Source organism: Hippichthys cyanospilos, chromosome 12, assembly GCF_059441005.1.
Source record: "Hippichthys cyanospilos isolate Australia breed blue-spotted pipefish chromosome 12, RoL_Hcya_1.0, whole genome shotgun sequence".
NCBI classification, from domain to species: domain Eukaryota; kingdom Metazoa; phylum Chordata; class Actinopteri; order Syngnathiformes; family Syngnathidae; genus Hippichthys; species Hippichthys cyanospilos.
This window is the reverse complement of record NC_142380.1, coordinates 21,084,334-21,110,952: the sequence shown is the minus strand read 5'-3', so window position 1 is coordinate 21,110,952 and position 26,619 is coordinate 21,084,334. Positions and strand designations below refer to the sequence as shown.

The following is a 26,619-nucleotide window of genomic DNA, read 5'->3' as shown; positions in this document are numbered from 1 at the left end:
AGGGCAAGACTTTCCTTGCCAGGGGACGGACCTCGGTCAACAACAAAATGGAGAGGCTTCTTCTATTATGGATTAAAGTGAAGGAAATCGCCTGTGATATGTTCTCGTTTGAGAAAAGTTTTCATTTAAGAAAATAAATAAATTCTGCGGGTTGGTCTCTGCTCCCCTCCGCCTCCACCCAGCTCAAGTCACGTCGCCCCAAAGGTAAATGTCATTTTTTCTTTGTATATTTGTTTAATTTAACTGTACAGTAGATTGTTACTATTTTTTAATATGTGTATAAAGTCATGATGTTTTTACCTAAGGTTTTTGCACGCGTTGCACGCATTCACTAATTAACATAGGTTTGGATTTCCCGTCATACGAGCAATTCGAGTTACGAGCATAGCTGCTGAACGGATTAAGTTCGTAACACGGGGGTCCACTGTAGTTGTGTGATGTGAAGCAGTACATTATAGCTTCATGTGTCAAGAGTGAGAGATTGTATTTATGTTATGGAATATTAAGATGTTACATGAAACATTGTCTGTATCAACGGCAGTGGTTAGATTTTGGAGCTGATTTGTTCTCATTCCATAATTTGCTAGGGCTGCGATTGGCTGGCAACCAGTTGAGAGTGTCCCTCACCCACTGCCGAAGACAGCTGGCATAGACACCAGCAAGTGAGCGGTCCGCGTGAGGCTATGCGCCGACAAATAGATGGATGGATATAATTTGCGAGGGTAAAAGTTAACACAGGCAATAACAAATTGAGGTAGATGTGCCTCCCAGAATGCTTGTTTGATCTCAGAGATTTAACGGAATCATGAGTATGGTACATACAAATGTATTTAAACAAATGCATGAGTGAAAAGGTATTTCATAGAGCAACCTTTGCAGAGCACACAGATGATGGCAAAAATGTATCTATGGATACAGATCATGTAGGTTGGATTGGGGGACTAGGACTGTTCTTTTCAATGCAGGGACAACAGCGTAAGAACAGGAAAAGAGATTGCATTCTAAGGATAGGATGGCGTCATGGTCTTTGTAAACTCCTCAGCAAGGTCGCATGATGAAAAGATGAAGGAGGTGGTGAAGACTAAAGCTGTAAAAAGATAACGCTGCATTTAAAACACCACTTAATAGCAATTTGGCTACTCCTATTGGCGATTTACAAATGAATCGGCAGAAGTGGTGCTTGGTTGTCCGTGGTCTTCATGTTGTTGGCACTTGTTTTCTTTTTCTTCTTCATTTTTACTTTTTTTTTTGTCTCTTGGGGAAAAAGGAGAACACACGACAAAACTTCCATGATGCTGACATCATCTTTCATTTTCTACAATACAGTAAATTAGTATATCACACTCATGCCCAATCAAGTATCCAGTGACATGAATACACTCACATATTTGTTACTGTGATTCTGCTATAAACTGCTTGTGCACCCGAACAAAGAGCCTGTTAAAAAAGAAAGGAAATATTTTTACAACATTTAATGGCTTTAGGAAAAAAGATAGGCTTAATGATTAGCAGTTTACCTTGAAGAGAGGAGATGTTCCAGATGACAACAGGTCCTTGAGCAAGCAGTACAATGGCTCATCAAAATCTTCTACTTGGTGGCAAACGTCCAGCTGTTGTTTGGATGAATGAAATGTGGAGCCACAGGAAACAAGTGGACAGCATCAGTCTACAATAACGAAACAAATCCGTTAAGGGGGTGAAAACAAAAGCTGAGAAAGATACCCACATTTTTTTAGCTGTAATTGACATAAATTACGGCAACTCTCTCCTTTCTCCTGAACAAAGGACCTGTTAGAAATACTGTAGATGGGACAAAAATTACTTATGATGAGCTACTTACCTTTTCCTACCAATAGAAAGAAAATGGTCTGTAGAAAGCACAAAACAGACGTGTTTTAATCCAGAGGGGAACTGCCACTGGACAAGCCTGATGATGTGTCATCAAAGCCTTTGACGCGGTGGTGATCTTCCACTCGTTCTTTGGATGAATGCAACATGTGGAGCCACAGGCAACAAGTGGAAAACATCGGTCTCCAAAAAAGAAACAAAATACACTAAGGAGGTGACAACAAAAGCTGATAGATATATGCACATTTTTAGTTTTAACTGAAATAAATCACAGCAATTTACACCAGAATGAGGACAACTCCTGCTTGATTGCTGGCTCTTTCTCCTGAACAAAGAACCCGTTAGAAGTAGATGGGACAAAAGTTACTGTCGTTACAAAAGAAGATGATGAGCTACTTAGCTTTTCCAACCAATTAAAGAAGGAAAAAACAGACTTGTTTTAATCCAGAGGGAAACTGCCAATGGACAAGCCTGATGATGTGTCATCAAACTCTTGCACACGGTGGTGATCTTTTCTTTGGATGAATGCAATGTGTGGAGCCACAGGCAACATGGGGAACACATAGGCCTGCAAACAAGAAACACATTCAGGGGGTGAGGACAAACTGCAAAAGAGAGGCGAACCTATAGTTTGTTTTAACTCTTTTAGTGCCAAGCGTTATCGGAAAAGGAAACCTCGAGAGAGCCAGTGTATTTTGCATTTTCAATCATCTTTCACGGCCAACAGAATATTGGATACTATGTCTATGTAAATATGTAAATGTAAAAAAAAAATGAAAATATGAATATATCACATGAAAGATTGACTACCATTCCTTTGAATGCATGTTCAGTTGACAATAGTTATGTTTTATATGTAAAAACACTGTTATCTAGTGGTCACATTTTATCACAACAGAGCTTACAGAACTTATTTTAGATAAGCATTAGTAGTCAAGAGTGTATTCTCATTATGAGTGTATTCTCCATAAGAACATACTTATAACTTTATTATTTAGTTATTATTGTGATTACTATTATTAAAGGGTAGAATTCTTGTCCATGGCACTGAAAGCATTAACTGACACAGTTCACGGCAACTTACACTGGAATGAAGAGAAGTCCTTGCTTGTCTGCCACCCTGGTTTTCAAGTCAGTGCTCCACGATGTATATTTATGGGCACCGATCATTTTAATCTGGGGGAAAAAAAAAGGAATTCAGAACCATTGAGTACAAATATATAACATATATAAATAATAAATAAATATATATACAAAAGTAAAAGAGACTTGGCTTTGTCTTACAATATATGTGTAAGATAAACTGACTGATTTAATAGTGCAACAGCTTTGCTTTATGTATTCTAATTGCTATTTTTCTGGCTGATTCATTAGTACAACAGCTTTGCTTCATGTATTCTAACTTACTTTTTCAGACACCACAGCGCCTCTTTGTCTCATATGTGTGTGTGTGTGTTAAAAACAATGTCAAGGTCAAGGCCTGAATCGCAAGTTATCTGCAAGTTCTGCCACGGTGCACAATGCTCATGTTGTGTGACGGTTGAATTGTGAGACCCCCACACCTCAGTAACAGTTTTTTAATAAAAAGACTGCAGTCCGAAAGCTCGGAGAGAGAGAGGGAAGAGAGACTTTGCAACGAGGCTGACATGGTCACGCTCTTTTTCGAGCTCTCCCCACTGCAGTGGTAGAACTTAATCTCTGACTCCTGTGTTGTTATTTACACCTCTCCTCGGGTCATTTGTGGGGTATCAAGCCCACTTCAAACCCAACAATATGTAAATATCCTTTCCATTTATATCTCTACAATGGCATGCCGTTTAAATTCATATGTCATGCGTAATGTCCAGTCATATGCACGTGCAATCAGAAAGTGACATGAAAAACGCACACAAGTGGCTTCTGTTCTAGTATTGACGTCTATTTCCTCTGAACAAATATCCTGATAAAATACACGGGCCAAAAATTATTTTACTGGCTTTACAAAGGAAGACAGGTTGAATGATGAGCGACTTACCTTTTCCTACGAATAAAAGAAGACAGTCTGAAGAGAGCAGAAAACAGACTTGGTTTAATCCAGATCTACAAAATATAATCAAAATAGATGGTAGTGAGGACGACTGCTCCAAAAGATAGGCAGACCTACAATTGGTTTTAACTGACATACAGTAGTTCACAGTAACTTACACTGGAATTGTCACGTTTCTTGTCTTTTTAGTTTGTGTTGATTTGCAGACTGTCTCCTTCCTCCGCATTGGGCGGGGCCATCGGACACTCACACCTGTTGCGCATCTCGTCAGAGGGCTTTATAAGCTGGCCGGCACTTACAAACAAGCCTTTGCCGGGTTATCCCCTCGTCAAGCTCGCTTGCCGTCCCGTGAATCCCAGCGCTCTTGACCTCACGTCCCACCTTCTCGAGTCTTCTTGGTTTGTACTTTGTGCGTGTTATGTTTTACAGCTTGTGAACGATTTCTGTTGCTACTCATCCCCCGTGGACTCACGTCCTCCTTGCTGCCCTTCTTCCCCGTGGACTTTAGATCCAGACGTTCTCGTCTCGCTTTGTGTTGGTACTTTGTGACTTTGGTTTGCTACTTTGCCTTCGGACTGTTTTTGTGTTTTTCTCACGCCTTGCGTGCTCCTTTTGTTAATAAACTCAGTAACTTCACCTCTCGTGCCTAGTTGGGGTCCATTCCCATTTGGGATCCGCGGGTTATTCGTGACAGGAATGAAGAGAAGTCCTGCTTGGCTGCCACCTTGGTTTACAAGTCAGTGCTCCTTGATGTATGTATTTGGGCACCCATTCTTCTACCCTGTGAGAAAAAGGGGAATACAATAGTGTCGAGTAGAAATTCGCATGCTGCAAAGGCGAGATGGGCTTGGCTCTTTCCAACATTTAAGTATAACCATTTCATTTTCTACAATGGTAGCACATTAAGATTATGTACACACATATCTATGCTCTCTATTATGAAATGAATCTACCATCTCTTCAGAACAACTAACCTGTTTAAAGTAGATGAGAGTAAAATGACAACACTTACAGTTGACAAAAAAATATTTTATAGAGACTTACTTGGTCTGTTTTCTGCTGTCATTTCACGCTGACGATTATTACATTGTCAAAATTGTGAACAAAAATAATTCCACTAGACCCTCCCTCCCCAAAGATTTTTATACTTTCTCTTTACATTGTCTCTCCTCCTCACCTTCCACTCACCTTACACACACGTTAAACCGTCTTCGCAGCAGATTTCATCCTATCAAATGTCAACATATAATCCCACCACTCCCTCCCATCGACTTGACCCCTCCATTCCTCCATTTTTTTTTTTTTTACTTTTTCCTGAATTTTGACTCTCACCTCCTCACCTCCCACTCACCTTATCGCACACACACTACATCATCTTCACCCCTGATTTAATCCCATCACATCTCAACATTTGGGCTCCTTCACACAACAGGGACAACTCGTAATTTGCGACTTGGATAGGACTCACCTTTCAGTGTGTAAAACACAGAAGACAGGGTTGTGATAGCTATATTATGTTCGCAGTACACCTGAATGAACAGCACACTGAGGTCGGGAGACAAAAATGAGGTCAAGCAGTGTGTTCTTGTCAGTGGTACCTGTATTTATGAGCTGTGTGTAACCCTTAGAGACTAACAGTTCCATAATGGGCTTGTATGAGTCTGAGAGTGCATCTTCATTGAAATCTCCACATACCAAGATCTGATGATGATCCATCACTTCCAGAGCGTACAACAACCTTTCCAACTTTGGCAAAAAAGAGCGCAGACTCTGTCCCGGAGGCCGGTACACAGCTGCAATGAACATATTGATGGGAGCTTCAAGTTTGACCACAACAAATTCAATATCAGTGACACCCTGGATGTAGATTGTTTTGTGTGCCGGAATGTGTTCTTTCACCCAAATACCTACACCGCTGCCACATTTCGTTGCCAACTTGTTCTTTGCCCCTTGGACAGGGGCGGCTTGTCTCGCCATTGTGCCAGTCCTTTGGTCTTTCTTGTAGTTGTCGGCATCGATGGTCACAATTTCCTCATGAAGCAGATTCAGCATATGAGAGTTATGCTCATTTACCTGTTTGTTTGTGGCAAAAACATGAAGAACTTCCTTCGGGCAGCGGTGTAAGTCATAGCCAGCAAAGCTCTGTCCACTTCCGACAGCTCATGGGACTTCTTTTTGACGCGAAGTCGGTTCAGTAGTTTGGCGAACGGAACGTCATCCTTCTGCCTCATGATTTCGGTCAGCGTGATCATTTCAAAGTTGTCGCGCCAGTGGTCCAGTCTGGTGGGATCGTAAACACCTAAAGGTTTGGACTGTCTCACAGGACGTAGCTGATAGAAATCCCCGACAGCGATAACGGACATGCCACCAAATGGTAAATTGATTCCTTTGATTTGCTTCAACCGGGCGTCGACATATGCAAAGAGGTCTTTCGACACCATGGAAGTCTCGTCGATGATGAGAATTTCAGCGAGCGATAGCTCCGCTCTCACTTCGTCCAGTTTGTTGCCCAGGCCATGATACGGGGGTTTGAGGCTTCTTGGCAGTTTCAGTAGGCAGTGTAAAAAGTCATACCTGAAATGTTGAAGGCCGCGGTGCCAGTGAAGGCTGCAAGAATGACCGTTTGTTTGGAAATGTCCGCTTCCTCAGCCAGTCTGCGCAGTATTTTTGTAGCCTCTGCGTGAATACATTTGATTAAATGTGACTTCCCCATTCCGGCGCCACCATTGATGTAATAGAAGAACTGCCGTGGTTTTAAGCCACACACACGTCGTATGCACCAATCTCTGACCAGGTAGAAGGCACACGCTTGCGTTCGGTTAAGGGTCCGATATATGTCGCGCAAAACAGCCGGATCGATGCGGCGGCTTCCGTCGCGATGGACATTTCCGTTACCTCGGACCTGACATTGTACGTTTTCCTCCGCGTCACCAGGATCATCCCTCGCATTAATTTCCTCGATGCACTCGAGTCTTTGCAGTTCGCTTTCAGGCGCTAGCTGACACCACTCGTTGAAGACTATTCCGCTTTCATCCACCTCTCGGATGGCGTTGTCAACATCTCTGCGTCACCGGGATCATCCCTCGCATTGATTTCCTCGATGCATCGAGTCTTTGCAGTTCTCTTTCGGGCGCTAGCTGACACCACTCGTTGAAGACTATTCCGCTTTCCTCCACCTCTCGGATGGCGTTGTCAACATCTTTGCTGTGCTTCTCATCGTTCTTTCTCTTCCGGTCAACAATTTGCACAACGGCCTCTGGATGCTCAGCAGCCGGCAACTGTACAAAGGCATGGTCTTGAAACAACTTGTATGTAGGACTGCATGAACTTTTCAACACCTCTGCAGCGCTCATGTGCAAAACTCAAAAACCTCTTACCTCTTTGGTTCTGGACTTCAACTGGCAGTCGGCACGATGAGGCAGATAGAGCTTGAGAATGGATTTTTTTCCTGTGAAAATTTACAGTATTTGATGACGGCGTGTTTACCTGTTCTTTTTTGGACATACCCCATGTCGTTCAGCAGGGGGAAAACATTTCCGCCTTTAGCTTGCTTGCCGTACACGATTCCGCAGGTTGAGGCAAAATCAGCCAAGCACTTCGCTTCAAATTCCTCTGTTTGAGGTCTGCCCTTATACTTTTCCGGCAAGCCGGTCATCCACACTTCAACGGACTCCTGCGTTTGGCCCTCAAGGTAAGAGAGGGGATAACTCATTTTCAGCGCATTGTCACTGGTTTGTACAAAAACCACACTGCAGGACGCTTGCTTCATATGGAGGCCACATTCGCGTGCGACGCACTCTTGTGCACTCACCTCTTTTTTCTTTGAGTACACTTGCATGATTTGTTTCATTTCATCGCTCTCGTTGACATTTTCGCTGCGGGAGTTCACAATCACCGATTTCAGGTACTGGCTCAGGCCGTGTTCAGCTTTGCTGATGTAGCTGCAGATGTAGGTAATGCAGGAATAAGCGTTCAGAATGTACCGAATGTCCATATTTGCATCCCAAGCAAGAAGCAGGTGTCGATTGTAGTTGTTCACCCAGCAGTCTTTGGGCTCTCGCTTGAGCACGACAGAGGTCTTTGCGGCAATTGAGTACAAACCTTCCATGTACTCATCACTGGTGAGCTCGCACTTAGCCAGTAGCTGCGGCAAAGTCAGAGAGGCCGTTTCCGGTTCGTTCAGCAACTTTTGCAAATCAACAAGCTTGGGGTTTGGCGCCGACCACTTCTACTTCTCTGGATTTTCTCCATCACACTCTTCACGTCTCATGATCATGGTTCTCTCGCACGGCTGCTTGAGGAAACCAAAACGGCACTGCGCGCCGGGTGCTTTGATGCACGTCTTTGAATGAGACTTATTTTGCATCTGAACCTCTGTGACTTTTTGATGCAGTTTGGGTTCCTTTTCCCTGTTGGGCAGCTCAGCGGAAATGTGGCGCGACACAAAATCGCAGATTTCTTGATCTGAGGCCTCCTCAAAGATGGGGGCGCCTTCAACCCAAATGATGCAATGGATGTGCAGACTTCCTCTGTGCTGAGACTCCAATCTGTAAAAGTAGTCGACCACTTTTCCAATGGGTTGCGCCGGAGAACAGAGCTTCCACACGTTTGTCAAACATGCGCATCGTTGTCATCGTATTGCTGCGGAGAATTTCACACTTTGTGGCCCAGTCGTGGTGAGCGAAAATCACCCGTTCACCTTTTTGCGCTTTGATGGCGGTGATGACTTCTTCCCAACGCATTTCAACAGTGGAGAATGTGCAGAAGAACGTGGGTGTGCCTAGCTGCCGAATCATGGCAGTGTCCTTGAGACATTTCTCCCAAAAGGCCGGGGTGCCCCTTAACGGGACCATGAAGCGGACGGCGTCTTTGCTGTGTATCAGTTTTTCAACTTCCCGTTTGTCCTGCAACATAGCATTGTTTATTTGCCGACTGTCTCTGGTAAAAGGTTTACCTTTACGTAGCTGTATTCTTATGCTTGATGTGGCCTGGTGGATTTCAGTCACAAACTGAGCAAAGAACAAGTAGTTAGTGTCTCTGGCAAAACGTTCATCCACACAAGACAGTCGCACTAAATCATCTGTTGGTGTTAGTTATATACAGTTTCATATGTACTGTAATTGTATGCTTTTATTTGATGTTAACCAAGTGATGCATCCTCAAAACACATATGAAGATTTTTTGCACAAAATCATCTGTTGGTGTTAGCTATATACAGTTTCATATGTACTGTAACTGTATGGTTTTATTTGATGTTAAGCAAGTGATGCATTCTTGAACGGACATCACCATCTAATGCAAAGGTGAGCTGTACCTATCAGTTCAAAAATGGTGTGCCATCAGGAACTACAGACATCCAGGTACTTTAGCGAGAGCATTTGCAATTGCACAAATCACATCGCCGTCAACATTAAAGACAAATTTTAGCTTCTAAGCAGACCTTAACGTTTATGCAATACACATCTTTTAACCTTTTTGGTATGAATAAAACATGTTCATTTTCACATTAGTTTATTTAAGGTTTTCTCCAATAGTTTCAAAAAATATATTTTACTAATTTATAAAATTAACAATAATGAAATTCAGGTTATCCATACCAATGCCAAAAAGTCCACTTACCAAAAATCTAACAATTAGCCAACAGAGAAATAATTAAATGTACTTTTTATTTACTGTCTTTTATTTAGCTGTTAATGTATACACTGTAACATGTTTCGCATACCCCTACTAATGCCAAAAACAGCATGCTGATGGATGTGTGAATATGTGTGTGTGCTTATGTGTGTGTGTGTGTGTGTGTGTGTGGGGGGGGATGATGTACAAGACTTCAAGAGCAAAAAACGAGACACTGACTGGAACCTACTTATATCTAATATATCTAATATTTGTCGCAAAGTCAAGCGTTCAACTGCTAAAAAGGAGATGCCTAACTGTTATATGTACTCCAGGATTACATGACGCATTTAAAAAAAATTTAAAAAAAAAAAACGATTTTGAAAGTGGCATGTATGCAAAAAAGTGCTATGAAGAGTATTTTTAAAATATGCATATATTTTTGAGAAACACACCGGAATTACATTTAAAAAAATTATAATCTAATAGCTACTCAACCCCATTATCCCAAAAAGCCTTATTAGAATGATTTGACCAACGTTCTTTTGTCTTCTTCATATATGGCTATTACATTTGAAGTCCGGTGACAAACAAGACAGTTAAGATGAGCCTGACAGATATGTGCTGTTCTCTGTTTCTACTCACAGTTGTCAGAAATACTTCAGACATTGAGTTCAAGGCAGCAAGACTTTTTAAAAAATATCTTTCACAAAATTAAACATGCATATCTAATATCACATGTGTTTAAGACGACAATTGAATTGGCACAATGACAACGATGACAAGTTAGAGTATTGACGATTTTTGTTCAACCGTCACTTCTTCTATAAAATTATGGTTGTGTCATTTAATTTTGCACTGTTTTTTCATTTAGTTATGTGCTGTACATTCCACCGAACGAAATATTTTATAATTAGGTTTAATCGTTTTTACAGCAAATTACTTAAGGATGTGTAAGTAATTAATAATGAATGAGAAAGAACGTCTACATTTTGTCTTGCTGATATTTATTAAAGCCATACAATTACATCTGTAAATAGAAGATTGTAGATAACGATAATGGCAGCAAAATTACGTTAGATAAGCAAGCATGTGAAAATAATAATAACGATAATAACAATAATAACAATAGTGGGGGAAATTCTAGGGGAATTTAGTGATAGCTGAATTTGAATATATTTCACAGCACACGTAGCATTAGTATACTAGCGAACAAACACGTAATGAACAAATTATAATGTAATTAATAATACTCAAAATAGTGAAAACAAAGTGATGGAAGAACATAGAGGCTACTTTTTTTAACACCAACTAAGTACACCACTAATTGGAGAAAGTAAAGTTAATTACAACATTTATTTTTACGACAACTAAGTACACCACTAACTTAGTGTTGTTGTTCATTATTGCGTAACGAAAAATAATGAAATAATGATTAAAATAAATGATAATGAAAACAACGTTTTATTCATAAAAGTAGAAGATGGTGGCGGTCGATGTATTGCATTAAGTAAGCAATCAGGTTACTACATTATATTACCGCAACATAACTAGTCAAATGCGTCATCAAATTAGCACACGTAGCACACGTGTCGGCATACTATAGGACGAAAAAACTTAGCGAACAATGTTGAAGTAATAATGACTAAATATGACAACAATTACAAATATTAATATCGCAACAGTTTAGACGACTTACTTACTTCACGGTACCCACGGGAAGAGCTAAACCGGAAGAGCAAGTGCACGGAGGTCAGCCCTTGGGTTACTTTCGCTGACACTTGGAAACGAAGTTTATTTTGGAAACGTCTTTGGAGTGTTGCTATGCAAAAAAAAAATTTAACAATATATTATTTAGATTTGTTGCCGGTAGTGAGGGGCAAATTGAACTAAGACTTGAACTTGTGAATCAATAGGGCCGTAAATGTTATGAGCGCGGGTCCGAAATTAGAGCTGTGATGTCCCACTCTTCCTAAACAGTCCTCTACCACAAACTGACACAGGGAGTTCGCTTTTTTAATCTACAGTATTTGTTTAATGTTGTGTTGTACTGAATCTGATGGTTTGTAGCCCACAGGATCGTGAAATATTTATTGCCATGTACTGCATTGTATCAGTAATAAAGAATTTAGAAAAAAAAGAAAGAAAAAATAAGCTGTCATTTCAACTATCGCGTGAGCAGCGTCGACATCCATGACTGGGCCGAGTACGGCAACTACAATTCTCTTGTCAAAAAAAATCACCAAGTGGGACGATGTATCGTATGGAGGACCAAAAGTGCCAAAATTCAATAAATAAATGTACCATTCAATCATTAAATATAAGTGTCATTAAATAATTAAAAGTGTCATTAATTAATTAAAAGTGTCATTAATTAAATAAATGTTTAAATAATTTAAACGTTTCATTGAAATAATTAAACATTTATTTCATTAATGACATTTAATTATTTTATGACACATTTATTTAATTAATGACACATTTAATTATGTAATGACACATTTATTTAATTAATGACACATTTAATTATTTATTGACACTTATATTTAATGACACGCTGTTGCTACGTTTCATCCTTTACTTATCTGTCAAGCTCTCGCGTCATAGTTTAATGGGCGGGTCCTACACCTGATTGGTTACCCTGCTTTGTCTTGCAAGGGTAACCAATCAGATGTTAGGACCCGCCCACCCATCAAATTTGACGGGAGAGGTTGACAGTTTAGCAAAGTATGAAACACGGCCAGTTTTCAGCTATTTCTCTATCTGTCATTCGGCAATCTGTCAACCTCCCTCGTCAATTTAGTGGGCGGGCCCAAAGCCCGTTAACTCAAATCATGTCCAATCCATTACTTCGGCCTGAAGAGGTTGGAAACATGGCGGATGCGATGACAGAGGACCTTCGTGATCTTTCACGACAGTTAGGTCGAGATATTTCAGACCTTGCTGAAAATGTGGAGGCAGGGCCTGTAGAAAACGATTTTATTCAACGAAAAGTGAAGGAATTTATTGAAGTTGCTGGACTTATTTCTGCACTTTCCGTTTCCGACATTGACCCAAGAGTGACTGCAATTTTAGAGGAAGTACAGTAGAGGTTCACAGGTCCCCGAGCACGACACACAAATGGATCGGGACGTTTGGCGTTTGATATACCAATTGCAGTTCTGGAAAATTACGTACTTTGTGGATTATCAACAAGTCAAATTGCAGCGACGTTCGGAGTCTCAAAGAGGACAGTCAGGAGACTCATGAAGCAAGCCAGTTTGAGGTAAGTGTACTACATTCACAAGTTGTCAACTTATTCAGCGATCTCATCCACGTTTAGTGCCATATTTCTTTATTATCGGTAATGTATTTTGTGTAGATAGAGAGATCTCTCTTCAACGATGAACGACAAGGAACTGGACCGCATTGTAAGTGAAGTCCACATCCAAATTCCGGCTACAAGTTCATGCGTGGCCATCTGAATGCAAGAGGTGTGCGTGTTCCAAGTGAGTAAAACGATATGAGCAATGTTTTAATTCGTTTTAAAGTATTGCTTCTTTGAAATCAATTAGGGAGCCTAGCTGATTTCATGCATCTGGGATTTTATCTGCAATCTGCTGAAATTTAAGTTAGCAACTTGATTTGTTTCTGTCGTGTGTTGAATAACTTTTATTTTGAAGGCTTTGGCTTTGCTGCACTGAAACTGTTTTACACACATGACTGTATATTTGTTACTTATAACCTGACCATTGCTTCAAAAAAGGATACCTTAAGAAATCCCAGAGGTCAATTTTATTTTCCTTCTGTCAATCTCAAGGCTGCAAGAGTCTTTACGCAGAGTCGATGCAGAGGGAATTCAAATGAGACGGCTCAGGTTGCATGTTTCAAGACGACGACAGTATTCTGTTCCAGGCCCAAATTCTTTATGGCATATAGATGGGAACCATATACTAATCAGGTCAGTGATCGTATTCAGTAATCTGTACATCTTTCTCTAGTTAATATTGAATACGATATGCTTTACCATAAACTTTTTTTTTTGTCTGTTCACAACTGCCTGACAGGTGGAGATTTGTTGTCCTTGGCGGGGTGGATGGATTCAGTCGTTTAGTGGTCTATTTGACTGTGGCTGGCAATAACAGAGCTTGTACAGTCTTACAAAGAAAGTTTCATAGCTGCTGTTAATCAGTATGGGCTGCCTTCAAGAGTCAGATCTGATAAAGGGGGAGAGAATGCAGATGTGGCAGAGTTCATGATCAGGAGCAGGGATACTGACAGGAATTCACACATCACAGGCAGAAGTGTCCATAACCAGCGGTAAATACACATTTGGATCACAATATCACCAGATGAGTGTATTTCTTTATAATGTCACTAAGAAATAATTTGATACATTGCCAATTTTATCCTAAGCACAGAATTGAAAGGATATGGAGAGACGTTTATCAGCATTCCCTGGACCTCTTCTATCAGATCTTCACTTCACTTGAAGCAAAGGGAACACTGAATCCAGACAACGAAGTTCATCTTTTTGGACTGCACCGGATCTTCCTTCCACAAATTCAGCAAAGCCTGAACTCTTTCTAAGATGCTTGGAACTGTCATGGCCTTAGAACTGAAAGGAACCAATCACCACAACAACTCTGGAGACGTTACAGAGAGCAAGGCCCGATGGCAGATCCTACTGAGGTTAAAGAAAGAGTTGTACCTTTTTGATATGGAATTCATTATGAGAGGGGACAAAACCTTTGAGAATGGCCTATCACACACAGAAAGCAGCACCCCAGGTTATGTCATTTTAAGAAGTCTAAATGGCCACTGTTGGCTTAAAGAAAGAGGTTTAAAAATGTCAGCATGATGTACCTAGTGGAAGTAAAATAAAATAAGTAGTTCAAAAACTAAGGCTGGAGCTTCCATTGTCTGTTCAAAACAGGAAGTTTCAAAGCCTATGTTGAACAGAGTACCATTAGAAGGAGTAAAAAAAAATACAACTGGGTCATGAAGCATCTTAAAGCCTTCTTTTCCCATCACTGCTAAATACCTCATGTCACCGGTTATAAATTCAAAATTGATCATATTCCTCGTCCTTTCAGGTTGAAGCTACCTTTTGACAGCTGCAGTACTTCCAGAAATTGAACTTTAAGTATCTTTAATGAAGATACATGAACTCTCGTCACTGGTACACAGAATGGATAACATCAATGCTGTGTTCTTCACACTCAGATGAGTGATACAAAAATGTTTAAAAGATGGATAATAAAACAGATGCCAAAAACTGCATGGTATTTGTGTAGTTTCACTGATACAGAATTTGTGTCACTTAAACCTCCTGATCAGTGCATTCAATAACTTTTATCATTTAAACATTTCTCGTTCCCTGTCCTCATCAGAGTCCCTTGCATCTATCTTCATTCTCAGTGGTTTCCCAAATGCATGTTTCCTTCACAAACTCTCTATGTAAACCTTGGTAGCTTGAGCTGGTTCCTTAATAAGCTCCCATTCTAGAAATAAATAAAAATGAAAATAAAGTAATAGATGTCAGAGAGACGTGTTGTGAGTTTGCAAGTTACATGAAACAGATATCTACTCGTTATCCATAAATATATGATTCATATTAATTAATGAAATGCCAAGTTAAAAAAGGAAGGAATTAGCTTTCAAACCAATAGGTTCAAAATAACTTATGAGCAAGGGGAAAAAAAAAGACTAATTCCAATATTTATTTGATCACATTTTCAGGTTTGGTTAAAACAACCCAGATTTGAGGCTGTCTTGTGTATCATTGAATGACTTAAGTTCTCGAAATTACTTTTGTGCAAAACAACTCAGAAAATTATATCAAATTGGCCTAAATACTGGGTCAGTCCTTTTTTGAGTTATAGTTGGCTTTTTTATTTAACCCAACCATTTGTTGAATGTAACATTCTGAAAAACATTATTTTTAACATACACAATAGTTGTGTTATAGTGGTAGTATAGATTTGTCTACATATGTTATTTTTCAAGGAGACTCTTTTACACACAACTGGAGAGGAATTCTATTGTGATGATATAAACCTTCTGTGTCCGTATGGTTCAGTGCCTCAGTGTTAGTCACTCCTGGTATGACTGCACTCTCCGCTGATGTTTCAGGCCTCTCTGGAACAGTCATTGACTGAGGCTGTCTCTCTGTCATTTTCACTTTGGCCTGCCTCTTGATGTGTTTTTGATTCCTCTGTTGATGTCCTTGAAATGTACAAAATATCTTCCTATTATCTTTATTGTGTGCTCGACACTCGAGACATTTGTTTCGGAACAAAAATAATATATACTAATCTTGCAGAATGGTAAAAAGCACCCACCCATTGCAGCTCAGTCTGTATACCTTCATTCCTGAAAAGGGAACTGCCTTTTCACAACTGAGGCAGGGGACATCTGGTCCAGAGGCCTGTTGTAAGTGCTCCTAACGACAACAAAATAGTTTTAAATAATGATTATAAATGAACAGTAAACATTGCTTTGACTATTGAACGTGAGTCTCTGTAAATATACGTAAGGCTGGAATGGTAGATCCTGCTGAAGTGGACGTATGTAAATTGTAGCCTGTCCGATCATCGTTGATGGCTCTTTCAGGTAGGCAAGTGTGTATCCAGAGCTTGGACACGGAATCAATCCAAGGTTTCTGCTGCGAGTAAATCCCGCTATCTTTAAAAGTTCAAAACCTCCTCAGTTGTGGAGCTTTGGAAATACTTCAAACAGTTCAGATGTGACAACCATACTTTACTCATGCCCACTCACAACTGAGCACATAAAAAACATTATTCATGTTATGGACATTAAGCTGGAGTCAGATATTAATTTATCATGTGATTGACTTTGAATGAAATTCTGAATAAATTTGCAATATTGTTGTTTGTTGATGTTTATTTTTTTTTTCTTGGGTGAGGGGGGATTTGGTATCGTTATGGTAACTACTGACCTGAAAATGTTAATTTTTGCTCCCCAAGTCCGGCAGCAAGAAGGTGAGCTTTCAAGGTCATGTCTGGAACTTTATCTGCCTGCTGGTCAGACTTGTTTGTGTCACGGGGGACCCCGAGCCCGAACAGGACGTGACCGACAACCGAGGGGTTGGGTTCAAAGAGTTTATTATAACAAAAGGCGCACGTCTGGCGTGGAAAAAAGGGTGTCCAAAAAGGGAACGGGAAAGTACAAACAAAAGTCACAAAGTACGAAATAAGGGAGACGAAAACGTCTAGGAGGGATCAGTCCAACAGAGGAGTAAGGCAACGAGGGGGCGGAGGCTACAGGAGAACGACTGGGAACAAAGTAACAACAAAAAAAACATAAAGCGAGCAAAAATACAACTTGAGAAAAGTACCAACCAAAAGAATGACAAGCGAGAGGAACGCGAGACATGGGAGTTCGCTGAGCGCAGGGAGTATGGCGAAGGAATAACCCAGCGTCGCTCTCCTGTAGCGACCAGCCTTAAAAAGACCCTGATGGGTAATGGGGAACAGGTGCGTGGGGCTGGTGACCCCGCCCCCTCGTGGCACAATCGAACACTGCCTAGGCACAGAGCAAAACACACACACATGACAGTACCCCCCCCCCCCCCCCCCCCCAATGGACGCCCCCTGGCGGACCACCGGGCTTGCCCGGGTGAGTCCTGTGGAACTCACCAATCATGTCAGGATCCACCACCCAAGAGCGCGGGACCCAGGAGAGCTCCTCCGGCCCGTACCCCTCCCAGTCAATCAAATACTGGACACCCCGACCCCTGCGCCGGGAATCCAGAATCGATCTCACCGAGTAGACAGGACCCCCCTCGACCAGGCGAGGAGGAGGAGGAGGCACAGCCGGCGGGCACAGGGAGCTGCAGGCAACTGGCTTGAGCAAGGACACATGGAACACGGGATGAACCCTCATGGACGGCGGTAAGGCTAGTCTGACGGTGACGGGGTTTATGATGGAGACGATCTTGAAGGGGCTGACGAACTTGGGATCCAGCTTCTTGGAGGAGCCAGCGAGGTGCAAATCCCGGGTGGAGAGCCAGACCTCCTGGCCTGGCTGGTACTGGGGGGCAGCAGACCTCCGCCGATCCGCCAACCGGCGGTTCCTGTCCGCCGTGCGTGACAGCGCAAGCCTTGTGTCCTTCCACACCTTCCGTGCCCGCAGCAGGTGGCCCTGAAGTGAAGGCATGGCAACTTCCCTCTCCTGGGAGGGGAAGATCGGGAGCTGATAGCCATAGACCACATGGAAAGGTGACTTGCCTGTGGCAGACGAGGGACTGGAGTTGTGTGCATATTCAATCCAGGGAAGGTGAGTGGACCAGGCGGACGGATTCTGCTGACACACACACCTCAACGCGGCCTCCAACGTCTGGTTGGCGCGTTCGGTCTGCCCATTCGACTGTGGGTGGTAGCCCTATGTCAAGCTGAGGGCTGCTCCCATGGCTCTCCTGAATGCTCTCCAGAGCCTGGAAACAAACTGCGGCCCCCTGTCGGAGACAATGTCGGTCGGAATACCATGGAGACGGAACACATGCTGGATTATTATCTGAGCCGTCTCCAGAGCCGTGGGAAGGCCCCGGAGGGCCACAAAATGGACCATCTTAGAGAACCTGTCGACAATGGTCAAGACGACTGACTTGCCCCGGGAGACAGGGAGACCAGTGATAAAGTCCAAGGCCACGTGGGACCACGGGCGGGACGGAATGGGTAGCAGATGGAGCAGTCCAGCTGGAGGTTGGTGGGTCGCTTTTCCCCGGGCGCAAGCGGTGCAGGCAGACACGAATTCCACAACGTCCTTCCTCCAGCCCGGCCAGCAGAACCGCCGGTTGACCAGATGTATTGTCCGGCTTATTCCATGGTGGCAGGCCAGCTTCAAACTGTGTCCCCATTCCAGCACAGCGGCACGGAGTTCAGGAGTCACGAATAGCCTGCCGGCGGGGCAGTCCATGTGTTCAGATCCAGCTGCCTGCTGGACCTGTTCTTCCAGCTCCCAACGGAGAGCGCCAATGACCCGTTCGCCTGGGATGATGGTTTCTGGGGGTGTCTTGCAAGAGTCTTCTTCATGCACGCGGGATAAAGCGTCTGGTTTGCCGTTATTTGAGCCAGGCCTGAAGGTGAGCATATAGTTAAACTGGGTTAGGAACAGGGCCCACCTGGCTTGTCGGGGGTTCAAACGTCGTGCCGTGCGGAGGTAAGCAAGGTTTTTGTGATCAGAGTAAATGGTGAATGGACGCTGTGTGCCCTCCAACCAGTGCCTCCACTCCTCCAACGCCAAGACGACTGCCAAGAGCTCACGGTTGCCCACATCGTAGTTTCTCTCTGCGGGTGTCAGACGGCGAGAAAATTCCCATCATTCGGTGATGGCTGCGACAGTACGGCGCCTACTCCCGAGTCGGACGCGTCTACCTCCACGGTAAAGGGGAGCCTGGGATCGTGGTGCACGTGTACCGGTGAGCTAGTGAACCTCTTTTTGAGGTGGTCGAAAGCCCCCTGGGCCTCAGGCCCCCAAGTGAACGGAATTTTACTGGACGTGAGTTTTGTCAGGTGTTCGGCCAGCATGCTATAGTTGCGTATGAAACGCCTATAGAAATTGGCAAACCCCAGGAAACGTTGCAATTGCTTTCTTGTTGTGGGAGAAGGCCATTCGACCACAGCCTGAATCTTGGCAGGATCGGCTCGTAATTGGCCTTTCTCCACGATAAAGCCGAGGAACGGGATGGAGGAGAGATGGAATTCACATTTCTCAGCCTTGACAAAAAGGCGGTTCTCGAGCAGGCGCTGCAGAACTAGGCAGACATGCTGCCGGTGTTCCTGTGGATTTTTAGAAAATATTAGGATGTCATCGAGGTAGACAAAGCAGAATGAATTAGTCATGTCGCGCATGATGTCGTTGACCATATTCTGAAAGACAGCAGGGGCGTTGGTGAGGCCGAAAGGCATGACCAGATACTCGAAGTGCCCCATAGGCGTGTTAAACGCGGTTTTCCATTCATCTCCTTCGCGTATACGTACGAGATGGTAAGCGCTCCGAAGATCAAGTTTAGAAAAAATGCGCGCTTGATGGAGGGCTGCGAATGCGTCATCTAGTAGCGGGAGCGGGTATTTATTTTTCACAGTAATGTCAATGAGGCCACGATAATCAATTAAGGGGCGAAGGGTTTTGTCTTTCTTTTCCGTAAAAAAGAATCCAGCTCCCAGAGGAGAGGTGGATGGTCGGATGTGCCCGGCGGCCAAGGAGGACGATATGTATTCACGGAGCGCCTGCTGTTCAGGGGGGGAGATCTTATACAATTTGGCTGACGGGTAATTTGATCCCGGAATGATGTCGATAGCGCAGTCGTAGGGACGGTGTGGCGGGAGAGTGAGCGTCTGATCCGTACTAAAGACCTCGCGGAGATCATGGTAGTCGGCGGGTACCCGTTCTAAATTGATTTCCTCGAGCTTGGGTATGACGCGTGGGATACTCGCACAGATCGCGGCCCGAAGACAGTGAGCGTGGCAAAAGGGACTCCAGCCGGTGAGGACCAGCTTGGTCCAGTTTATGTTAGGGTTATGAAGCCCGAGCGAAGGCAGCCCTAGCACTACTGGCGCGCAACGAGTGGGCATAACGAATAGTTGGATCCGCTCATGGTGATTCCCTGACAAACTGAGCGATACTGGACAAGTTTGGTGAGTAACCACTGCCAAAGGGCGCCCGTCCAGGTCATTGACCTGTTTGGGGGTGTCAAGTTTCACAAGAGGGCACCCCAACGCTGCAGCTAACGAGAAATCAATGAAATTGTCGTCCGCCCCGGAGTCCACCAAGGCGGCAATGGACTTGCGCTTGTCAGCATAAGCCGCCTCTTCGGAGAGTTGCAGCCGCCGGCGTGTGGCCTTGTTCACGTCGCGACACACCGACCCGGCGTCACAGTGGTGCTTACAGTTTTCAGGACCCGCCGGTTGTCGCGCAGGCCGGCGTGGGTTGCCGCGGTCCGGGCGCTCCAGACAGTCGGCGATCAAGTGCCCCGGAAGCCCACAGTACAAGCACAGGCGGGCGCGCATCCGGCGCTCTCTCTCTCCGAGGGAGAGGCGTCTTCCCCCGAGTTGCATAGGCTCGACCCCGGCCGTGGTCCCGGCAGCTGCCGGTGCTGCGGCGTCGGAGAGCCTTTCGTGTTCGTTAGCCCACGGCGGCGGTGCGTAGCGGGACTCACGTTCGGTCTCCCGCTCTCTTCGCCGTTCGCGCAGCCGGTTGTCCAGTCGGATGGCCAGCGTTATCAGCTCTTCTAGTACGGTGGTCTCGTCTCTGGCAGCAAGTTCATCCTTCAACCTTGGGTTGAGGCTCCGACGAAAAATCCCCCGAAGTCCTGCGTCGTCAAATCCGCTCTCCGCCGCCAGAATACGGAAGTGAACAGAGTATTCTGCCACGCTTCGGTTACCTTGTCGAGCGTCCAGCAACCGATCGCCGGCCTCTCTGCCCCGCACAGGGTGGTCGAACACGTTGCGGAATTCTTGTGTGAAAGCGGCGAGAGAGTCACGGAGGGAAGATTTGGCAGCACTCGCGACGATGGCCCATGCCGCCGCGTTGCCGGTCAGCAGGCTCATAATGAATGCCGTCTTAGAGCGTTCGTAGCGGTAGGTTAGCGGCTGTTGGTCAAATACTAAGGAGCATTGGTGGAGGAATTGGCCGCACGATCCGAGCTCTCCGTCGTAGCGGGGAGGATGAGGGATGACGGGTTCTCTAACTGCCACCTGAGGCGTACTGTTGGCGCCCGTGTCGGGAGCTTCCGGGGCGGTGGCTGGGAGGCGCGCGTTTAGGTTTTCCATATTCAATGCCAGGGCAGCCACTGCCCCTTGAAGCTCCGTGAGCGCCTCTTGCTGCTGCCCCATCCTTTGCCCCTGGCTTGCCAGGGCCTTGCGGACTTGCTCGGGGTCGATGGGATCCATGTTGGCTGGGTTATTCTGTCACGGGGGACCCCGAGCCCGAACAGGACGTGACCGACAACCGAGGGGTTGGGTTCAAAGAGTTTATTATAACAAAAGGCGCACGTCTGGCGTGGAAAAAAGGGTGTCCAAAAAGGGAACGGGAAAGTACAAACAAAAGTCACAAAGTACGAAATAAGGGAGACGAAAACGTCTAGGAGGGATCAGTCCAACAGAGGAGTAAGGCAACGAGGGGCGGAGGCTACAGGAGAACGACTGGGAACAAAGTAACAACAAAAAAAAACATAAAGCGAGCAAAAATACAACTAGAGAAAAGTACCAACCAAAAGAATGACAAGCGAGAAGAACGCGAGGCATGGGAGTTCGCTGAGCGCAGGGAGTATGGCGAGGGAATAACCCAGCGTCGCTCTCCTGTAGCGACCAGCCTTAAAAAGACCCTGATGGGTAATGGGGAACAGGTGCGTGGGGCTGGTGATCCTGCCCCCTCGTGGCACAATCGAACACTGCCTAGGCACAGAGCAAAACACACACACATGACAGTTTGGCCGATTTGAAATGCTGGTCTTCTCGGCCTTTTAACTATATTCGCTCCAGCGGAATTATATGGCGCAAAGAGTCTTGCTACCTCGGCTGCAACAGAGAAATATGTCGCACCTTTATTTTCAAACTGGTGTGGTTCTGCCAGCAAACGAACAGCATTCGGCAAAATTACAGAGCGTTATGCTCGCCTAATTGATAGTCGTAATGAAACAACCAAATACATATATATTTTTAAAACAAATTCAAACGTGAAATAATAATGGATATTTGGCTTACCTTGGACGGGTGTTCTTGAGGGAGTAGCAGGTGTCTGCTGCTGCAACTGAGCCGCCATGGGAGGCTGAGTTTTGTTAAGAGCTTCTTCGATTCAATTTGATGCCTCTCTAAGTAACTCTGTGCAACGTTTTGCCATTTTGCACTTCTCAAAACAATGGGACAAGCATTTTTCAAGAACTTTTTCTTGTTCGCCGTCGACTAATTATAATTAGGGATGACTACCAATGACTACCAATGACTAGCATTTTCCGCCTCCTACCGAGCGTAAGATGACGATGATATTGATGTAGAAAATAAACCTGGCAAAGAATCGGTATAACAAGCGCTCAGCTGAACAAATGTTGTTGTTTTTATTATTATTATTATTATTATTATTATCAATAGGATTTTTCTTGATATTCCTTGAGACAGACAACCATGGGTTTAGTCGTTTGGTTTGGCCATTCAAATAAATGTAAACGTTATCGTGCCGTCCAACGTATTGGAGTACGTTCACCCTCTAAGTCAATCTTCTCTGAAATTGATTTGTTTTGGCTTGAAGAGCGGGTAACCAATCAGGTGTTAAGACCCGCCCATTAAACTTTGACGAGCGAGCTTGACAGATAAGCAAAGGATGAAACGTAGCAACAGCGTATCATTAAATATAAGTGTCATTAAATAATTAAATGTGTCATTAATTAAATAAATGTGTCATTAAATAATTAAATGTGTCATTGATTAAATAAGTGTCATTGATTAAATAAATATGTCAATAATTAAATAGTTGTGTCATTAAAGAATTAAATGTGTCATTAATGAAATAAATGTTTAATTAATTCAATGAAACGTTTAAATTAATTATTTAAACATTTATTTAATTAATGTCACTTTTAATTAATAATGACACATTAAATTATTTAATGACACTTATATTTAATGTTTGAATGGTACATTTATTTATTGAATTTTGGCACTTTTGGTCCTCCATAGTATCGTTTTATCGTTATTTCTTTTGTCACCACACCCGCCTGACATGCAACTGCATTATGCTCCTAACAGTTTCCATGTCGTCTTCATGCTCTCTTTTGGTTGTGCCATCATAAAAGCAACACAAAAATGCACGCAAATAAAAACGAGTCATATGAGGAAGCAGGATGACTCACTGCTTTGTTTCAGCAATAAATAATTGAAACATAAAAAAGGAGATTTCATGTCAACTGTCGCTTGACAGTTTCGACATCCATGACATATGTGTGTGTGACATATGTTAATGAGCTTGAGTGACAGCTGATAGTCATTACTTTATTGACAAGGCAAAAGAGGCAAAAGAACAAAAGCTCCTAACGGAGTAATTTGGTCAGCAAACATTGATACAATATATGTGGTATGACACGAATAAATTGTGAATGTCTATTTAATTAATGTTGATTGAAAGCATACATTATGGCAACTGACGAACGTTATTTCTGATAATGATGTAAAGACAATGTATTTGGGAAAAGAGATGATTTCTTACGTGATAATGAGAAGAAATAATAGCAACCACGCCCTGTCATCTACATGTATCGTCGTCGTTTGTTTATTTAAAAAAAAAGTCTCACCTATATGAAACCACATAGTGTGGTTTCAAATACATGTACAAGCAATGCCAAGTTGTTAGGCGGCAGAAATGTCACAAATTCTGTCCAGTTCGAAAGAACTTTCCCTCTGAGGTCACCAGTATCCGAAGGCTTCCGCGGGAAAAAGAATAGCGAGATGACGCAAATCCCCGTTGAAGCTGAGCACGCGTGTCCACGAAACCGGAAGCTTGGGCAAATCTCCATTTAGGCTGGAGGTTTTGAAACATTAGATTTTAATTAAAAAAAACAACAACAAACAAAAATCAAAAAGCCCGGCCACATATAGCAAATAGGACAAAACGGAAACATTTAATGCCCGTTTGCAAGAACACCTGTGTGGAGGCAAGGCCCGAGTTGTGTCCTTATCCCCCCATCATCTTTGTTTTCAGGGATGCTAATTGTTACCCAGGTTCCCCTGGCAAGTGAAACCTGTTACAAATACAGTGGGCCCCCGTTTTACGAACTTAATCCGTTCAGCGGCTACGCTCGTAACTTGAACTGCTCGTATGACGGGCAATCCAAACCTATGTTAATTAGTGAATGGTGCAAAAACCTTAGGTAAAAACATCACGACTTTATACACATATTAAAAATGAGTAACATAATCTACAGTACAGTTAAATTAAATATCATAAACAAAGGAAAAATGACATTTACCTTTGGGGCGACGTGACTTGAGCTGGGTGGAGGCGGAGGGGAGCAGAGACCAACCCGCAGAATTTATTTATTTATTTTCTTAAACAGGAACTTTTCTCAAACTAGAACATATCACCGGCGATTTCCTTCTCTTTAATCCATAATAGAAGAAGCCTCTCAATTTTGTTGTCGATCGAGGTCCGTCCCCCGGCAAGGTAAGTCTTGCCCTTAGAAGATTGCCGAGCGGTTACGGCCATACTCACGAGGAAGGTTAACCATGCGTGCGCCTCCTTCGTATTTTTCTTATTATCTCCTGCTTCGTTTCTACTGTCATCATCCTCTTACTTCTTCCTTTACCGCCACTAGCAATTTTAGAAGCATGTCTAACAGATAGAGTTTGCAAAGTCTTAACAATATTCCTTCCTTCCGTTTTTGACTGATTTTCTCTCTTTCCTTCCGTCCCGACCAGCTGTGCCATCAAGCTAGATGAAGGCGTTCGACCAATAGCATATCGGCATCTCCGTGACTGACACCGTGACTGAAACAGTGACTGTGACATTGTAAGAGCAATAGCATATCAGCGTTACCGTGTCATGCGTGAGCAGAAGATTTCATTGATGTAGCAAAGCGAGGTCAATTGTACGTACACATTGACTGGCAACGTGTGATGAAATTATAGTTAAAACCATCACGAATTTACATACATATTTAAAATTAGTACGATAATCTACTGTACAGTTAATTTAAATAACATGGATATACAACGGATAAATGACATTTTCCTTTGGGGCGACGTGACTTGAGCCGAGTGGAGACGGAGGTGAGCAGAAACCAACCCGCAGAATTTATTTATTTATTTTCTTAAACAAGAACTTTTCTCAAACTAAAACATATCACCGGCGATTTCCTTCTCTTTAATCCATAATAGAAGAAGCCTCTCCATTTTGTTGTCGAGCGAGGTCCGTCCCCCGGCAAGGAAAGTCTTGCCCTTAGAAGATTGCTGAGCGGTTCCGTCCATACTCACGAGCAAGGTTAACTATGCATGCGCCTCCTTCGTATTTTTAATATCTTCTGCTTGGTTTCTATTGTCATCATCCTCTTACTTCTTCCTTTACCGCCACTTGGAATTTTAGAAGCCATGTCTAACAGATAAAGTTTGCAAAGTCTTCACAACATTCCTTCCTTCCGTTTTTCACTCATTTTCTCTCCTTCCTTCCTTCCCGACCAGCTGTGCCATCAAGCTAGATAAAGGCGTTCGGCTAATAGCATATCGGCATTTCTGTGATTGACATGACGTCGGCCAATAGCATCTCCGTGACTGACTCCGTGACTGACACCGTGACTGAGAGTGACTGTGACATTGTAAGAGCAATAGCGTTCAACGTTGCCGTGATGAGCGTCAGCTTCTGATTTAAATGACGGAGCAAAGCGAAAATAAATGTACGAACATAGTGGCCGGCATGCCATATTGTTCGTAAGATGGAAGGTTTGTGCGTAAGTGGGGGACAAAAAACTCCGCAGTTCACGCTCGTAATTCGAAATGTTCGTAAAAGAGGGTGTTCGTAAACCGGGGGCCGACTGTACTTCTAACTGCAGAATCCGGGACATTAAAAAAAAAAAAAAAACGTTAATACTACACATAAAATGTACAAACTGACACTTTGGCACACACTAAACATATTTTTTAGAAATAAAATAAACTACAATGAGCGCACACATCTTGGCATGACAATAATATCTCTTTGAAGCATAAAAACGCTACAAAACACGATAGAATTTCCCACACAGCTTCAATATATGTTGTGAAATACAATAAAACATATCAATGTTTTAACCCTCCATATTTATTTAAAAGTTTTTTGTTGATGTCTCTAGGAAATTACTTTCATTCAACGTGTGAAGTCGTGACAAGATGAGATCATCTGGGTCAAACTACATCAGCATTTACTGTAACAATAAATTGCCGTAATGAGCACTGCTGTACGGCCATGATCATATCTTAACATTTGGTGGAGGAAATTAGGCGTGTTGAAGGCCTGTCTGAAAAAAATTAAGTTATATTACTTTGACAAGCTCAACAAGGTACGTACATATAAATGAAAATGTAATTTTTTGCTGCCACCAGGTGACGCCCACACGACGAGGAAAAAACTGTGTTTAGTACTCCCATGCAATGAAATTTCGAAAAGAT

General features: G+C 43.3%; 2 protein-coding genes and 1 pseudogene across 31 annotated transcripts; 1 reads left to right on the top strand and 2 right to left on the bottom strand.

The window, feature by feature from the left end:
- Window positions 1-1,384: 1,384 nt before the first annotated feature.
- On the bottom strand, window positions 1,385-22,328 carry LOC148415299 (uncharacterized). 30 transcript variants are annotated; one of them, XM_088429301.1, is made up of 11 exons: window positions 7,686-9,621; window positions 7,381-7,559; window positions 7,252-7,322; window positions 6,449-7,152; window positions 4,033-6,154; window positions 3,863-3,927; window positions 2,933-3,024; window positions 2,283-2,416; window positions 2,131-2,173; window positions 1,518-2,031; window positions 1,385-1,437 (listed from the first exon to the last, which is right to left on the bottom strand). In XM_088429301.1, exons 1-4 carry the CDS (start codon window positions 7,980-7,982, stop codon window positions 7,139-7,141), a joined length of 561 nt encoding a protein of 186 aa, XP_088285427.1. In that variant the 5' UTR covers window positions 7,983-9,621; the 3' UTR covers window positions 1,385-1,437; window positions 1,518-2,031; window positions 2,131-2,173; window positions 2,283-2,416; window positions 2,933-3,024; window positions 3,863-3,927; window positions 4,033-6,154; window positions 6,449-7,138. The 30 variants fall into 30 exon arrangements, with proteins under 30 accessions (XP_088285427.1, XP_088285430.1, XP_088285435.1 ...); XM_088429304.1 differs by having other exon boundaries at window positions 1,518-2,416; window positions 4,033-4,655; window positions 5,226-5,342; window positions 5,473-6,154; XM_088429309.1 differs by having other exon boundaries at window positions 1,518-2,416; window positions 4,033-4,655; window positions 5,343-5,419; window positions 5,570-6,154.
- Window positions 12,361-15,016, top strand: LOC148415301 (uncharacterized; annotated as a pseudogene).
- LOC148415300 (uncharacterized) lies at window positions 16,420-17,794 on the bottom strand. Its single transcript, XM_088429621.1, has 2 exons — window positions 17,078-17,794; window positions 16,420-16,614 (listed from the first exon to the last, which is right to left on the bottom strand). The coding sequence occupies exons 1-2, from the start codon at window positions 17,645-17,647 to the stop codon at window positions 16,420-16,422; spliced, it is 765 nt and encodes a 254-aa protein (XP_088285747.1). The 5' UTR covers window positions 17,648-17,794.
- Window positions 22,329-26,619: the final 4,291 nt, after the last annotated feature.